Source organism: Balaenoptera acutorostrata, chromosome 10, assembly GCF_949987535.1.
Source record: "Balaenoptera acutorostrata chromosome 10, mBalAcu1.1, whole genome shotgun sequence".
In the NCBI taxonomy this organism is placed as follows: Eukaryota; Metazoa; Chordata; class Mammalia; order Artiodactyla; family Balaenopteridae; genus Balaenoptera; species Balaenoptera acutorostrata.
This window is the reverse complement of record NC_080073.1, coordinates 21,889,890-21,908,166: the sequence shown is the minus strand read 5'-3', so window position 1 is coordinate 21,908,166 and position 18,277 is coordinate 21,889,890. Positions and strand designations below refer to the sequence as shown.

Below are 18,277 nucleotides of genomic sequence, written 5' to 3'. Positions count from 1 at the left end.
GAGATTTTACACCAAAACAGAGTATATTAAATAGCAGCTAGGCACCATGGCATATGCTGGAATGAAAACACCCCAAACCAGTCATACTTAAAGCTCTCTGGAGAAATGGAACTATTAAAATGAACTTGTAAACCAGCAGCACCCCAGTTCCCAACTCTCTCAGCTATAACGGAAAAGTAGCTATGCTTCTGTTTTCAAAGGGGAAATTTTTAATTTTTGAAGTGTCCAAATATTCCCAGGGACAAATCTCCAGGATGTAGGGTGTTTTGTGTCCCAAACTCATCATGTAACCAGCCAATTAATTTCAAATGACTCTCAAGTTTCTGAACCTATCAGCATCTTTCCACTGTATTACATCTGCTGCCTTCTTGTGGGGAAATGTTACATACGGGGGTGGGGAGGGGCGAGACAGGGAACAAAAGGACAAATTGCTAATTGAAGAAATAATAGAGTTAACTCTGGCTTCCATTTAAAAGAAACTAACCTACCAAATGGCCCTCACACCTTTCCTACAGATAGGGGCTACAGAAGCCCATGTCTCCTACTCAATTATTATGGCAGGTAGAATTTTAAAAGCAACAAAGTGGCTTTTTGTGTTTTCTAATTCCTTAAGAATACTACCTCTGGACTATTGTGAAAGATTATCAATGCCATTTGCCTTAAAGAAAGATTCCTACCACCAATCCTGTGAAAATTAGGTGTGTTTTTGTTTTTTGCACTTGAACTAAAATGAAACTTCGGTCCACACCTAACAATACCCCATCCGATCTGCCCAAATTAGGGATGGCATCCCACATTCTTCCCCTTCCTCTCTGTCGTAGAGGTATGGGTGGAGATAGGATTGTAAAATACCTCCTTGTTCATACACAACCATCAACAAGCCACTCTCCTAATCTGAACCATTAAAAGCATCCAAAAAGCTTCCAACTAGGGTTTCCTAGGGACACAGTTCCTTAACTGGCCGGCATGAACCACAAAGCTCTTGGGACGGTGTCAGGGGTCCTTCTGGACACTGCACAGAGGCTTCTTCAGTTAACTCTCTGCAACTTGCTCCCGCTCTCAGGCTGTTTCAGATACACCCAAAAATCTGACCAGAGTTTCTCAGGTCTGACCCTTGACTTTGTCACCAGCTGAGCGCAATTCCGGGAAGAAACTCCACGTGGCCACTGCAAGGTCATTAGAGAAATGTACAACACCTCCCTCCCACCGCCATTTCCCTCTCTGTCCATCTCTCTCTCTCTCTCTCTCTCTCTCTCTCTCTCTCTCCCCCTCTCACACACACACACTCACACACACACACACACACACACACATATACACACACATTCACTCACACAGCCTGCTGGAATACACAGCCTTGCTAGAATGGGAGTAGTGGGCAAAGCAAAAGCAGGAAGAAACAAGGATTGATGGTCAAAGTACTCGGGTGTCCTCAATTTTCAAAGAGCTTCCACAAATCGACAAGTAAACAATCAATAGAGCCAAGACAAAAACGGATAAAGGATAAGATAGTGCAAAGAAGAACAAATACAAATAGTCCCCCAGCACGCTGAGTCCTTAGTCAAAAAGAGTTGCAAGACAAGACAATCCGACAGCAGTTTTCATTACCACATTTGCAAAACAGTAAGACCTGATAGCACCCAGAGTTGATGAGGGTCTGGGGAAACGGGAGTTATCATACTATTACTGCTGGTGTAAGTATAACTAAGTCCAGAAGTTTTGGAGGGCACTTTGCACTATTAAACCCTTAATGCGTTGTGTCAAAGGCTGCAGGATACTCACCAAAAATCATTGTCTCCTCTTGGACGTGGGCCCACAGCTAGGGTATGTTTCCCAGCAGCCCTGGCAGTAAGGTGTGGCCATGGGCCTCAGCTGCAGCCAATGGCAGGACAATTCAAGGGATGCAGTCAGCATCTAACCCCGTTCGTCAACACCTCCCAGGTGTATCCCCCATGCCCATTTCCCTCCCAGCTGGCTGGAATGAAGACCACTCTAGAACAACCTTTAAGGCCACGGGCTGAAAACAGTAGAACTCCCATCCACTGTGGTTCCAAAAAGACCACAGTAGAGGAGAACATCCAGCTGACATGTTACCCACCCAGCACTCATGAGCAAGAAATACAATTTCTTTTATTTAAGCCATTATGTATATTTACTTGGTCTATGTGTCACAGAAATTAGCCTACTCCCATACCTTTACATGCACTTTAATTCAGCAATTTCACTATTAGGAATTCATCTGAAGTCAGGACATATATATCTGTACAAATATGGTAACAAGCTACATGTCCACCAAAATTGGGAGTGATCAAATAACTTACGGCACACCCATACAATAGATGACTACGCAATGTTACGGAGAGTGATATAGGTCTGCACGCACTCACATGAAAAGACCTCTAAACTTTATTGTTAAATGGGGAAAAAAATCAAGGTACAAAACAGGGTGCACAAAGAGACATCTGTGCATACACACATACTGGTATATACATGCCTTTTTCTAGAAGGATAGGTGTGTGGATACATAAAATCTAAAATAGTATAGAAAATATATAAAATACAGATGACTATATAAAACAATACCTAGAAGGCTATATGAAATTAACAATGTGACTGGGCCAGGGGACACCCAGATATCTGCTTAAACATTATTTCTGTATGTGTCTGGGAAGGTGTTTCTGTAAGAGGTTAGCATTTGAGCTGGATGAAGCCAATGGCCCTCCCCATTGTGGGTGAGCCTCATCCAATCCCTTGAGGACTTGAATAGAACAAAAAAGCAGAAGAAGGTTGAATTTGTTCTTTGCCTGATTGTTGAGCTGGGACATTGACCATCTCCTGTCCTCTGTGCTCCTGGACCTCAGGCCTTCAGACTCAGGCTGGAATCTACACCATTGCCTCTCTGGCTCTCAGGCCTTTGAACCACATCATTGGTTTTCCTGGGTCTCCAGCTTGCAGACTGCAGGTCATGAGACTTCTCAACCTCCATAGCTGTGTGAGCCAATACCTTATATCAATAATAAATTGGTTGTGCTGGTTCTGTTTCTGTGGAGAACCCTAATAGTCAACAAAAAGTTAAAAGCCTATCTTTTCACACCTGCCTATTATTTTCTGGAATTTTTACCAGCAGGAGAAAACTACGTAATTGATCACAGGGTGACAAATGGGCAAAATCAGCCTATTAATAAATATTCATTTAGCACCCATTACATTCCAGGCATCAAGGACACAGCTTAAGAAACCCGCGAGGGAATAAGACTTCACAGTAGGATTCAGGAGCCCTCATCTGCGGTTATGCAAAGGGTACAGGCAGGCCTCAGGGATTTTGCCAATTTGATTCCAGACCCACGCAATAAAGTGAATATCGCAATAAAGCAAGATGTGAATTTTTTGGTTTTCTAGTGCATATAAAAGTTATGTTTATACTATACTGTAGTCAATTAAGTATGCAATAGCATTATGTCTGAAAAAACAATACACATACCTTAATTTTAAAATATTTCATAGCTGTAAATGCTACCCATCATCTGAAACTTCAACGAGCCATAATATTTTTGCAAGGGTCACATCAAAGATCACAGATCACAGATCACCACAACGAACAGAGTAAAAATGGAAAAGTTTGAAATACTGCAAAGATCACCAAAATGTGACACAGAGACATGAAGTGAGCAAATGCTGTTGGAAAAATGGCACCAAAAGACGCTGGATTTGTAAAAAATGCAAAGTCTGCAAAGTGTTAAGAAAGAAGCTAAGTGCAATAAAATGAGGCATGCCTGTACTTCAATAAAACAAGGCATGCCTGTACTTCTGTGAAGATGGTTCTTCATGCAGCCTGCAGCCCCAGTGAGAGAACAGAGCCCCTTGTGGGCAGGAACCAGTCCTGATTGCTTGGATGGTTGTTAAGATAAGGGGTGAAGACTTAAATTCCAAAAACGAAAGCAGGAAGAATACCCCAGAAGTCAAAGAGAAACCAAAAATGGGCTGAGAATCCAAATAAAATCATCTAGAAATTCTAGGATGAAAATTTCATTTCTTGAGCAAAACTTGCCAAGACTTCTCACCCTCCCTGTTGCAGGAGAGTCTTTGCTTATATGGAAGACACTGCCATCTCTTGTGTATACAATTCTAATCTTAATTTAGATTTATCCCTACTGTTCCACGTTTTCCAAATGCAAAGGGTTATGGTATGAAATGAGGATTGCCACAAAGATTTAAAAGTGAAGGTTCACATAAAGACTACCAATGTCAGGGGGTGGGGGGCTGGTGGGATAAATTGGGAGATTGGGATTGACATATATACACTAATATGTATAAAACAGATAACTAATAAAAAAAATAGGTAACTAACAATAACCTGCTGTATAGCACAGGGAACTCTACCCAATACTCTGTAATGGCCTGTATGGGAAAAGAATCTAAAAAAAGAATGGATATATGTATACGTATAACAGATTCACTTTGCTGTACACCTGAAACTAACACAACATTGTAAATCAACTATATTCCAATAAAAAGTTTTTAAAAAGAAGTAGAAAAAAAAAAAAAAAGACTACCAGTGTGTATATCTTGGGTGTGGAGGGGTGATAAAAATAAGTAATCTAACCTGGAAGAAAAAAAAATCAAAGTATAATGCCTTTTAATAAGTGAATATTGAAAAGAAAGAAAAATTAAAGGTTCAGTCATGTCCCCTGTTTCCTCCAAGTTTAATAATCATTTTTCATCATAATCTCTCTGAAATCTGGAAATGTGCTGGTGATAACCCCCCACCCCGAAATGCTTTGCTTCTTTACTAGCCTGACTCTCTACCTGCACCCAAGAAAAGAGATGTGTATCAAACAGATAAGACTGATGACTTCAAATGCTCTATCCTTGAGGGCAAGCTCATCAAAATATACACAGCACAATAACCAAGCAGCCCTGGGCACTTTCACAGCGGCCAAATGGTATTGATTTTATGCTGATTCATTAAAATTTCAATCATTAACTTTCTCGTCTTCTTGAAACTGTTGCTTAAGGACAACTGAGTCATGAGAGAGTTTAAAAACTTAAGCCTAGGACTTCCCTGGTGGCGCAGTGGTTAAGAATCCGCCTGCCAATGCAGGCAACCCAGGTTCGAGCCCTGGTCCAGGAAGATCCCACATGCCGCGGAGCGACTAAGCCTGTGCACCACAACTACTGAGCCTGAGCTCTAGAGCCCGCGAGCCACAACTACTGAGCCCACGGGCCACAACTACTGAAGCCCGTGTGCCTAGAGCTCGTGCTCCGCAACAAGAGAAGCCATCGCAATGAGAAGCCCGTGCACCGCAATGAAGAGTAGCCCCCTGCTGACTGCAACTAAAGAAAGCCCACGCACAGCAACGAAGATCCAACGCAGCCAAAAATAAATTAATTTAATTTAATTTAAAAATTAAAAAAATAATAAAATAAAATGTGGGCTTTGGTGTTTGTAAGGGTTTTATTAATTGATCTCAGTGGCGCATAACGAGCTTAAAGAGCTTACCTGCGTGTCCCCGGAGGTGCTGGCTGGAGGCAGACATCAGCTTACAGCACACCATTAGCACATAGGCCAGAAAGAGCCAGTGAGACAGCAAGACCGACCTGGCACAGACTCTCATCCTGGAAACAAAGCAGGACGCAGTTAGTGAGGGCTGAGTGACACAAGGCTTTCCAGCAAACAGCATCCTGAGAAGGTGGGGAAAGCAGTGGAAGATGCTCAACGATGGACTTCTTCCCCCACAAGGAAACTGAAGGCCAATCAAACCTTACTTGCACTGTGCATTCACTCAATTTTCAATAAATACCTTTTCTTTTTTAACATTTTTATTGGAGTATAATTGCTTTACAGTGTTGTTAGTTTCTGCTGTATAACAAAGTGAATTAGCTATATGCATACGTATATCCCCATATCCCCTCCCTCTTGTGTCTCCCTCCCACCCTCCCCATCCCACCCCTCTAGGTGGTCACAAAGCACCGAGCTGATCTCCCTGTGTAAAAGTTTTCCAAGTTAGCTACAGGCCTCGGTGAGAAGTCTATTTATGAATCCCTACAGTGTAGCCTGAGTGGCCCTGATAGAACATGGGGGTTATATACTACTTTATAGCATGAAATTTAAAAAGCAACATACTTAGAGCTGGATTCAAATAGAAGATATGTAGTTTCCTCATCTGAAAGAAACCACAGAAATTTTCACACCAGGCTCGAGAGATTTCCCCTGGTTTCTCTGACTGTTTATTAATGCCCTCTGCCCAGAAGACTGGCTGAATAGTTTATTAATCCAATCTCAAAGTTTGATGGGAATATGAGCAAGTAAGGTCAATATAGAAACAACTTCATATAGATATCAACAGATAAATGGATAAAGAAGATGTGAGATAGATATGATGAAATATTATTCAGCAATGAGAAAAAAGGACATCTTGCCATATACAAAATTTTAGATGGACCTTGAGGGCATTATTGCTAAGTGAAATAAGTCAGATAAAGACAAATACTGTATGATCTCACTTACATGTGGAATCTAAAAAAGACAAACTCAGAGAAACAGGTTAAGAAGCATGGTGGTTACCAAGGGTTGAGGGTGAGGGAAATGGGTAGATATTAGTCAAAGGTCAAATATTTCAGTTACATGATTAACAAGTTTGGGGATCTAATGTATAGCATGGTGATTATAGTTAATAATACTATATCATATACTTGAATGTTGCTAAGAAAAATGTTCTCACCACCAAAAAAAAAGGTAACTATGTGATAGTAGGAAGGTGGTAGCTGTTACTATGCTGAGAATCATTTTGCAATTGACAAACATATTAAATCAACACATTGTACACCTTAAACATACACAGTGTTATGTGTCAATTGCATCTCAATAAACCTGGGAAAATAAACTTCACCTCCTATGAATGGACAATACCCAAACAGTTGCTCAAAGACAATTCAGTTCACAGATATGGTTGTGTGGTCTATTCTAAAACAACCCCTCCCCCAAAAAAAGAGTAAGTAAAAAGAAAATAGCCAGTATGCATTCCACCCCCCTCCCTAACTTTCTGCCCTTTTTGATATTACAGGGAAATTAGATAGCACTTGATTAACCTTTATGTTTGCTTTTTTTTTTTATTAACTTTTTCAAGCAAGAGTCAGAGCTCTTGGCGTGTGAAACTCCAGTGATACTAGGTTCTGACTGGCACATGTCTCACGGTATTTAGGATAAAAGATCCACCAAAGAGGATCAAAGGAACCCCCTTTTCATGTACACAAGATGTATAAACACTCATGGGCAGACAATAAAGACATGGCCCACGGGGATGGATCCTTGTTTGGGTAACACTAGAGGCAAAGCTTCTGAGGAAATCCTGGAAGGAAGGATCTAGCCACCCCATGGCTGTCAGCTGCACAGTGCCTCAACCAGAACCGTGATTCCATGCTCAAGGGAAGGCACAGCCTTGGGGACCTGGCGCCCACATCACACTCTGGGAAGTAGGCTGTGGCCTCTCACAAGTTAGACAAATCGATCTTGTTGAAAGATCTCGTACTGCTCCCTGATTTGAGACTCAATCTGCCTTTGAAGCAACCGCAGTAAGACAAGATTCTAAGATTATCTTTGGAGAGCACGGTGTTAAAAGGGACTCAAAGCTTGACATCTTTTTGCCCCCTGCCTTGGAAACCCTGAAAATTTTAAACTGACATGGAAACATAGGGTCTCTTTGCTTTGAAGGGCCTGCACATGCCTTAATTTACAAAGCACGTCTTCTATCTCCCCCACCTCGGCACACACACATGGTAAGTAGAAACCCTAGGATCAGTTTGAAAGGTGGCAAAGAATATACACGTAAGCCTATGTGAGTTTGAGGTGCTATTATTTAATTATATTTTCACTTCAGGAAATGGATTATTAACTTATTACTAACAGGGAAAGTGTGGAGGTTCAGAATTCCATATTTGCTGAATTTTTGAATGAGGTGCTCTATCTCACCGATACTGTTTTAAAATTTCTGTTGTTAACCCCAATATCAGTTATTGATCTAATTGTTACAAAGGCTTATCCCTCTTACTCAAGGATCAAAAATTCAAATATCTCCAAATAAATGTGTAGGCTGCCTGGGTCAAAAGCACTGGTGAACAGTAGGGAGTGTAGAGACCTGTCTAGGAGCAGCTGCTCCAAGTGATGCCAGGAACGACTTTCAAAGAAAAGCCGTTTTCTGATACGCAGTCTACACGCTTTATATGTCAGCAAGTAATTCCATTTTCTTTGTTTTAAAAACACAGTGCAGAGCTTCCCTGGTGGAGCAGTGGTTGAGAATCCGCCTGCCAATACAGGGGACACGGGTTCGAGCCCTGGTCCGGGAAGATCCCACATGCCGCGGAGAAACTAAGCCCGTGCGCCACAACTACTGAGCCCGTGTGCCACAACTACTGAAGCCCGCGTGCCTGGAGCCCGCGCTCCGCAACAAGACAAGCCACCACAAGGAGAAGCCCACACACCGCAACAAAGAGTAGCCCCTGCTCGCCGCAACTAGAGAAAGCCCACACGCAGCAATGAAGACCCAACACAGCCAAAAATAAAAATAAATAATTAAATAGATTTAAAAAAAACCACAGTGCAGACTGAACAAAACACATTTGCAAGCTGGATCAGGTACCCCGGTTTCCAGTTTGTAGCAATTAGTGGTCCAAAAAGGAAAATTTCAAGGAGTCAGATGAATGGAGTACAACTTTTCTATTGCTGTATAACAAATCTGCCAAGTTTAACAGTTTAAAACAATGGGTCTCCTCCTGGCTTCTTAACTTTTGTATCCTCCACTTTTTCCTGCCTGGTGGGTTGGCTCCCCTCCCTCTAACCACAGTGGCCCCCCCAATTTAGAGTCTCTAAATTCAGACTCGGTCTTTCAGGTGAGCTATAATCCCTCCCACCTAAAGTATAAGTGAAATTCAGTTTCCATGTGTTTATCAGTCACTGCATCACCTAAACTTGTCTGAATGGAGTTTACCAAATCTGGAGAGCATGTCTGAGATGATCTGAGTCTCAAAGGTTGGTTACCCTGGGAAGCCAACCGTGAGATGGAAATTGATGAGCAGGGGATTATTTAAAGGATGCTCTAGGGAGAATCACCTGTGGAAGGGGAGGGGCGAGAAGAAGGCAGGACAGAAGGACAAAACGGCCTCAGATAACCCTACGGAGAGTTCCAAAGCTGAGACGCCCCTTCTCCACGGTACCAGGTTGGAGTGAGGGGCCAGGCCTTTATACTTGGACATAAGGGAAAATCTTAAATCTTCAGCAAGGAGGCTCTTTGTTTTGTTTGTTTGTTTGTTTTTGGCCACACCACGTGGCATGTGGGATCTTAGTTCCCTGACCAGGGATTGAACCTGCGCCCCCTGCATTGGAAGTGTGGAGTCTTAACCACTGGATCGTTGGGCGAGTCCCCCAGCAAGAAGGAGGCTCTGAATTGAGGACAATTCAAAGAAGCTGTAGGCCAGCTTCTGCAACACCTCCAACAGTTGAGGGAATGAATCCTTCATTCCCGAAGGGAGTTCCGGGCAGTGCATCACACTCTACTGCCGTCCATCTTCAGACGGAAGATCCCAGGGCATATGCATAATTTACCTGGTGAGGCTGTGAGAATCAGCCTCAAGAGAAGACTCATGCTCTGAGGTACAAAAGCCTGTGCCATGCTCATTAAAATGTCACGAGAAGAGGTTTCAAATATAAACTCTATGCCAACCTGGGCCTCTTTTGCCCTCAGAACCATTCTTTCCCCTTTCCCTGGGTGACACTATACATTGCATTTCCCAACCACCTGAATCACCTGGCTCCTGGCTCGGTTTAACCAGTAGGAGACCCTGGCTGGAGCCTGGAGGGTGGAAGGGAAAGGGCAGGGTATTTCTCCCCCGCCCTTCTCTGTCTTGGTAGGTTCTATGGAGTGGCCATTTCTCCTCCACAGTGTCAATTTCCAAGAGAAGGGCCCACTGTGGATCCAGCTCCCACTGAAGGTCCCTTCCCCTAAGCACTGGTCAGCAGTACTGCCTTCCTTTGTCCCACCAGCCTCAGGATGGCAGAAGCTTCCTGCTGTTGCTGATCTCTGGGCTGCCTCTGTATCTTCTGCTTGACGTCTCTGACTCTCCCATCACATGTGTAACCAGTTCCCTGAATTCACTTCCCTCTGTTCCACATTATCAGGATGGTTTCTGTTTTCCTGGTTGGATCCCAACAGCAAACCCCAAATCAAAAGTCTCAAGGGCCACTGTTCCAAACCTCGGGTGATCATTCCTGATCTAACTTCTTCTTCATGGACAATTCTACGTACCGGTGCGGGGTGAATAGTTACAAGTTCCCAGTGCCTAAAACAAGTATTTACTTAACAATAGCTATGATTCCCCAGAGAAATGCCTATGGATAAGGGGGCAGCTATTGAGCAGTGATTCTTTATTTCATTCAATAATCTAGGACCCCCTCCCCCAGTAAAAGGATTTCTCACCTACTACATCTACTGTGATACCTCAATTTCTTCTACATTGAACAATTTTGCCCAAATGTAAAGCAAAATTGGTTTACCTTAAAAATATCACCATTTACCCTGCTGAATAGCTGAAACACTGCTTTACAAACTGAAATAATTTCAAAGATGAGAGCTAAAATTTTTTAAACTCCCCAAATTCCCAAAAATTCAACGTAAAAAGAAAGCTTTTATAAAGGATCATCAACTCTAAGATACTCAGTTTGGCTAAATTCTTTATGCTTCGTAAAGATATCATCTCTAGGTATGTGTTAAAATCATTTTACCTTGGAGACTTCATAAGATTTGGTTCCAGTCAAACACAATTATTCCAGCATGTATTTCAGAGTGACTCCAAATTCCCATTGGTAGCTAGGACCAATTCTGCAGTTCCAAAAAATTATCTTAGCTTGGAAGACCTATTTGAAAAAACAAAATAGACAGGAAGCCATTAGCATGTTAATGTTGAAATGATGCAGATTTCCAGTAGCACAATTGTGGGTTTTTTACAATGCCGCCTGCATTTTCAGGCAAGCGGTAGACAGCCAAACACATCCACGTTTGTAAAGTGTCCTAATAGACGGAGGGGAGGCGAGGAAGATACAGAATTCTACACTTATTAACTAGTCACATATTAGTTAACATAATATAGTTTTAAAGTAGAAGTTCCCTCCAGAGCAAAGGCACCCCCAAGTTGACAGAGCGTCTAAATCATTCATGATGCAAAATTTCACTCTCATTTCATTAACCATGGGATGAAAATGAAATTGGAGGTAATCCAATCCCAAGAGTTCTACAACTTGCCCAAGGTCACAGAGCAGTGGAAAAGCCAGCATGAAGATCTGAGTTCCTATGTTTGTGTGATATAAACCTGATGATGCTAAACAATTTGCAAGACACACTACCATGCATAAAATAACCAACAAGGACCTACTGTATAGCACAGGGAATTATGCTCAATATTCTGTAATAACCTGTAGGGGAAAAGAATCTAAAAAAGAATATATATATACAAAAATATATATACATATATAGATATGTATATATGTATAACTGAATCGCTTTGCTATACACCTGAAACTCACATAATATTGTAAATCAACTATACTTCAATTAAAAATTAAAAAAAAAAAAAACAATTTTCAAGGATGCTTTTTGAAAAATGTTGATGGGAGGCAGAAAGCAAAAATCTTTCCAACATAAAACACCATACCAAAATACAGAAAAACTTGTTAATACCATAGTTGATACTCAACACCGTCCTTTAATGCACAGACCTGAAAGGACTTTTCTACTCAGTGAAAACATTTTTCAGGAAAGACTCAGATGACTCCAAACCAAAAGACATCTCAAGAAAAAGAAAAAACAAACAAACAAAAAAAACCCACGAGGGCTTCCCTGGTGGCGCAGCGGTTGAGAATCTGCCTGCCAATGCAGGGGACACGGGTTCGAGCCCTGGTCTGGGAAGATCCCACATGCCGCGGAGCGGCTGGTCCCGTGAGCCACAACTACTGAGCCTGCGCGTCTGGAGCCTGTGCTCCGCAACAAGAGAAGCCGCGATAGTGAGAGGCCCACGCACCGCGATGAAGAGTGGCCCCCCCCTCGCCGCAACTAGAGAAAGCCCTCGCACAGAAACGAAGACCCAACACAGCCATAAATTAATTAATTAATTAATTAATTTAAAAAAAAAAAGAGAAACCTTTCATTAAAAAAAAAAAAAAAAACCCACGAAACTACCCATTTTTTAATGTTGCTAAATTAAATACATCTCTCCCAGGGGTGGAGATCAGAGAGAAATAATGATGGGCAACAATAAATATTTAAGTTGCAAATATGACATAAAAATTATCCTTGCAACACAGTCTAATTACTATTGAATCCTGTGGAACCCATTAAAAATCCACCACCAAGCACAACTGAGATTCTTCTCTTCTTTGGATGCCCCTGAATGTAATTACAGATGTTTGTCTAGAGACCACTTTAGGTGATAGACTTGAGATCCATCCTTTCAGGGCTACAGGAGAGACAGAGGAGGCCTTGAGTCATTAGTGCTATGAGAGGGAAGTGGCTTTGAATAACTGTATAAATATAAGGTATTTGGAAAAAAAAAAAAAAAACACTGGAAAATAGTCATCTCCCAGATCCTCCAACTTTATTAAGTATGTTTGTCCTGATGTCCACCCAAGGGCACAATGTGACCTTCTGTTATCGGAAAGAAGTACACAGCATAATTTATCAGAACCCATCCTAATGAACTCCCCACATACTGGAAACCAAAATGACCTTTCCTAGCTAATATTTACCTTTTTTTCTTCACACAAAGGGAACCACTGGGGATTCTTTTTTCAATTCATTAAAAAAAAAATGTATCCATCCGTGAAAAGAAATGTGATCCAATAGTTCGTGTGCCAGACAAAAAGCCAGGAGTTTAATTTTAGGCTGAGCAGTAACTCATTCAGTCAGATTTTCCCAGAGTGTACCCTAGGCACTTGCTTAAAAGGATTAACACTTTCTTGTCACTTCCAAACTTCAGTACGTTCAAGACCATCAGTAATTTTGTGCATTACGCCAAAAGCATTTACTTCCGGTCACTTTACTTCCCTCTCCGTTGTTTCGCATCAATAGCACAGTCCTTTCTATCATTTGCTTTAAAAGTCATTCATTTATCTATTATATATATCTAATGGATAACTAACAAGGTCCTACTGTATAGCACAGAGAAGTATATTCAATATCCTGTGATAAGCCATAATGGAAAAGAATATAAAAAAGAATGTATATATACATATATATACATAAACATATATATATGTATAACTGAATCCCTTTGCTGTACAGCAGAAATTAACACAACATTGTAAATCAACTATACCTCGATAAAAAATAAAATATCCAACCTAAAAAATAAAGTAATTCATTTTTAAAGAGTCTGGGTGTTTATAATGATGAAAGGCATTGCCCATATCTAGACTACAAATAAATTTTAACGTGTCTGGTCACTGTCAGAATGAAAAAAACTCAGCATTTAGATGCTAGGTTACATTTTTCATCTTTCACCTTACATGTTGGTCTTATGTGGAGACAGTCACTCTTTTACAACAGAAGAGCAGGATGCCTGTTTATGTTTCCTGGTACCAAGATATTTTGAGTTCCCCAGACAGAGGAGACCATTCTTCAGATGTTTATTTCTGTTGTACACAAGAAAGAATTCTGCCTGCGCTTGATTCCTTTTCAAGGAAAAAGCAAGGCTCTAACTCTTGATCTACCTGCCTTCACTATTAGTAGAGTGAATTCCCTAAAAGGATTATTTTGGGAGAATACAGTTATTTACTTGTTGCAAATAGGCATCCTCAGAATACCTCTTATGCGAGTTTCGCTACACCCACCTCACTCCACGCATGTCAATCTATGCAGCATGAGGTTCTCCTCATCTTTTCATTCCAAAAATCTACAATGGTGAAATATCACCATTCCTTTTAAAACTGTAAGACACAATGACCTTAAACCTGGACCTAATCGTGAGGAAAAACCAGACTAACTCAGATTTGAGGGACATTCTGGAACGTAATTGCTCTGTATTCTTAAAAAGTTTCCAGGTTATAAAAATTTGAGGAATGGTTAAAATTAAAGAAGTGATACAGGGCAACTAAATGAAATTGTGACCCTATGTTGGATCTTAGATCAGGAAAAATATACACACATAGTCATTCTCAGAATGAACTGCGTGTACACACACATATATACATACATACACACACATATACACATACACACATGTTTACACACATATAGCTATAAAGGACATTACTGGGACAATTAAAAATTTCTAAATATAGCCTGTAGATTAAATTACAGTGTTGTATCAACATTAAATTTCTTGATTTTGGTCATTGTATTACAGTTAAGAGAGAGAATGTCCTTTAGAGAACAGACTTATGATTGCTAAGGAGGAGGAAGTTTGGGAAAGGATGGACTGGGAGGTTGGAGATAGCAGATGCAAACTATTATATACAGAACGGATAAACAACAAGGTCCTACTGTATAGCACAGAGAACTATATTCAATATCCCATGATAAACCGTAATGGAAAAGAATATTAAAAAAAAGAACGTGTATATATGTATAACTGAACCACTTAGCTGTACAGAAATTAACACAACATTGTAAATCAACTATATTTCAATAAAATAATAAAATAAAATAAAAACAAAGAAAAAAAGGAGAGAGAATGTCCTTGTTATTAAAAATACACCCTGAAATATTTAAGAATAATAGAGCAAATGTCTCCAACTTATTTTCAAATGATTCTGAGGGAAAAAAATAGACATGAAAAAGGGAAGAGGAAAGGAAGGAAGGAAGAGAAGAGTGAATGAATGAATGAACACAAAAACAAAGAAAATGCAAGCAATTGGTGAATCAGGGTAAAGGGTTATATGGGAGTTCTTTGTACTCTTCTTTTGACTTTTCATTAAGTCAGAAATTATATCAAAATAAGACAATAAATATTCACTAAAAGACTTCAGTTTATCACAGATAATAAAATGATTTAGAACTTATTACCAATCTTAAACAATAAGGAGAGTTGACAGTTGAAATCTTCTGGTTAATTCAACTCTCTGAACACTCACCCAAGGCCCCGGAGGAAGTTTCTTTGTTGTTATTTAGAAAGCACTTCTGGGGTGGGGCTCATGGCGGACTCTGGGAGGGCTCACGCCAAGGAGTACTTCCCAGAACTTCTGCTGCCAGGGTCCTTGTCCTCACAGTGAGACACAGCCGCCCCCAGCCTCTGCAGGAGACCCTCCAACACTAGCAGTGGCTTCAGTCATAAACAGCACACCGCGATGGACTGCCTTCAACATCTGAGCTGCTAGACTTGACCTCCCCACCAGCTTTAGGATGACAACACTGAAACCCCACCAGGTGGGAGAAGTTAACTGCATGCTGCCCACAAGCACGGAGACCCCAGACCAGCTGGAACCAGAAGGTTGATGATGCTGACGCCCACTTACCTCCCCACCAGCCAATCAGAAGAATGTCCACAAGCTGATCACGCCCTCTTTGAACCATTACTATAAAAGCCCTCACTACCCCCTCCAGGTCGGGACACACAGTTTTGAGGGCATTGGCCCACTGTGGCCCCCTTTGCCTGGCAAAGCAATAAAGTTATTCTTTTCTACTTCACCCAAAATAAATAAATAAATAAATAAAAATAAATAGAAAGCACTTATGTAGTGACTACTATGGGCCAGGCACTTAACATAATAACTCACTTAAAAGTAGGATTTATTTCTATCCTGCTGTACAGATGAGGAGAGTGAGGCACAGTGACGACAAGGGACTTGCCCGAGGTCACTCAGCTAGCAAGTGGCTAAGCCAGGATGCAAATTCAAGCCGTCTGGCACCAAGGTACCTACTGTTTCAATTCTTGTAAAAAATATTTTCAAAAAGCATTTGTCCTTTTTCATGCTTTAGTAAACAGACTGAAAATAAATCTATCTTTCTTCAGGAATTCAAGACATTGATCATCAACCTAAAAATAAAAATTCTGTCTGTGGACCCACATGTGTAGACAATTGGACTGAATTAGCTACCAGACCCTGGCTTGGAGCCTAAGCTATTTTATATTAACCCCTAAATAATTTCGGCCTCATCTCTGAGAAGCTGGTGAACAACAGTGATTCTGATTTGCTGCAGGGTTCTGCTTTACTGCAGATTAAAGGCTTATGTCATTTTCCAAATTAAGACCAAACATACAAGAATCCTAAAGACCTTGAGCACTTAAGCTGCCATTTTTCAAACAGATGGAAAACGACCGCACTTCAGATCAGAACTCCTAGAAGACACTTCAGCGAAAATATAGCAGAGCCACAAGTAAGGCTAAATGACTTCTGTCGATTTCCATGAAGGAATTCAGCATGGAAACAAAACAAAATGGATTTTTCTCAGTGCATCCACTCAGACTCATTTCCTGATAAACTCCAATTCAGAAGCATTTTCGCAACAATGTAGCAAGGCAGATTCTGGCTTAATAACAAGACAGACAGTCCTCCAGCTACCAACCAGCACTGCCCTTTCCTGCCTGCCCACTCACCTAGGAGGTCTCCAAGCAATGTCTTGCATCACCTGCGGAGTGGGGAATGTTTGAATAACTATCTATTTGCAGACTCACCATCAGTTCAGCTGACCTCCCAGAGTGGGATCTACTGGGATGATCTGGTAACTGTGGTTCTCAGCCCCTCAGGTATCAGGGCACAAGTAAGGAATAATTCTTCCAGCTAATGACGTAAGAGGTGATACCCTTAAGAGATCAGCTGTAAATCATTTTTCCACACTAATTTCAAATTGGTCAAGACGGAAGATGATAGAAGCGAGAGGTGTTTCATAAGTTAGCAACCTGGGCTTGGGGAGTAAAAACAGACTTTTATGAGTGGAAAAGGGTTAAAAGGATGGTCCCCCAAGTGAGGTCTTGTCTGATAACCAATGGAAATGTTGAAACAGAAGTTGCCTCCATGAAATAATTCATCGTTTCTTCAGACAGAGAGGAGGAAAGATGCTTCCATTTCTAGTTGCTTAAATAACACAACCACATTGCATTGTCTTCTGGAAATTTTCAAACAGCTTTTCCGCAAAAGTATGCAAAGCAAATGTAACCTCTCTCTTGACAAATTTATGCTGGAAAAAGACAAGTATTAATGAGCGTCTGATATTTAAGAGGGTGCTGATGAAAAGCAAACGTACTTGCTAGGTTATCGATGCTTTTGTTAATGTATTTCAAGCGCTGATATATGGCTGATGCCTCAGCTGGGCTATCACTTATAACTATCACATGATGTGTGGGATTACTTTGTAATTTAGAGCATGTTCAGTGTCATACGTTCAAGGGGACATGTTTTGCTGCCAAAATGTGGTATATACATGTCATAAGTTGCTTTTTTAATGCTAACTTAAAAAAACATCAATGAAGAATTTACTCCTTCACTTTACAATATGCCAAAGCATGTTCTAAGTGAGCCATTAAAGATAATAACTGTGTCTGTTAAATGTTAAAGAATTTTATAAAATTTTATAAATGGCACTTTAATTTCAAGTGCTGCCAATACCACCTCATTTAAATTAGGTGGTAGAGGTCTTCAAAAGGGCCCTTCTGGTCAGAGATGATTCAAATACATTAAATAGACATGCTGTGATCTCCTAAGGTTCACATTCTGTCACTTTAAGAACTGAAAAATTCCTTACAAACCCGCAGTATCTTTATTTCCATGCAGTGACATGTTCCTTTCCAATGGAAGTGTGGGCAAAAAAATGCATTTTGTTAATGAATAAAAACTCTAGCCTACAAGTGACCATGAAATGTACGAAAGCAATCATCGCTAAGTGATGATGGTTCAGTGAGAGCCATTATCAGTCACAAAACAGAGAAAACAAACCTGAGAGTGACATAAAATAAAATGCACTCACCAAATTCAGGGACAGTCAGCATGATTCCACAGCTCTTTGTCCAAGTGAAACTGCCCAGGTCTGGGGGCTGAACAAATGTGAGCGGTAATGGCAACTTAGCCATAAATCTCTCAAGGCCCAATTATCCTTACGGCTAAGGGTTTCTTTCTTTTAATTAGACCAGTTTTTAATTGGAAATTTTCCTCTCCTTTCTCAATTTTCAAAGAATCAAAACAGTGTCCAAGGATTTTATTTAGCATAACAAATAACCAACGTAATATTTTGGAGGCTACCCACAAGTCGCCAAGCACTCGAACTTTTATTTAAAAAAATTTTATGTGATATGATCTAAC

The 18,277-nt window shown here is 40.7% G+C and overlaps 1 protein-coding gene across 1 annotated transcript in view; it reads right to left on the bottom strand.

Annotated features, from left to right (window-relative positions):
- TAFA4 (TAFA chemokine like family member 4) overlaps positions 1-10,788 on the bottom strand; it is a 111,493-nt gene extending 100,705 nt beyond the window's left edge. Inside the window, exons 1-2 of the mRNA XM_007192642.1 lie at positions 10,775-10,788; positions 5,501-5,616 (exon numbers count right to left, since the gene is read on the bottom strand). Of these exons, the coding sequence (XP_007192704.1) occupies positions 5,501-5,616; positions 10,775-10,788 (130 nt within the window). The remainder of the gene's footprint in view (positions 1-5,500; positions 5,617-10,774) is intronic.
- Between the last annotated feature and the right edge of the window lie 7,489 nt (positions 10,789-18,277).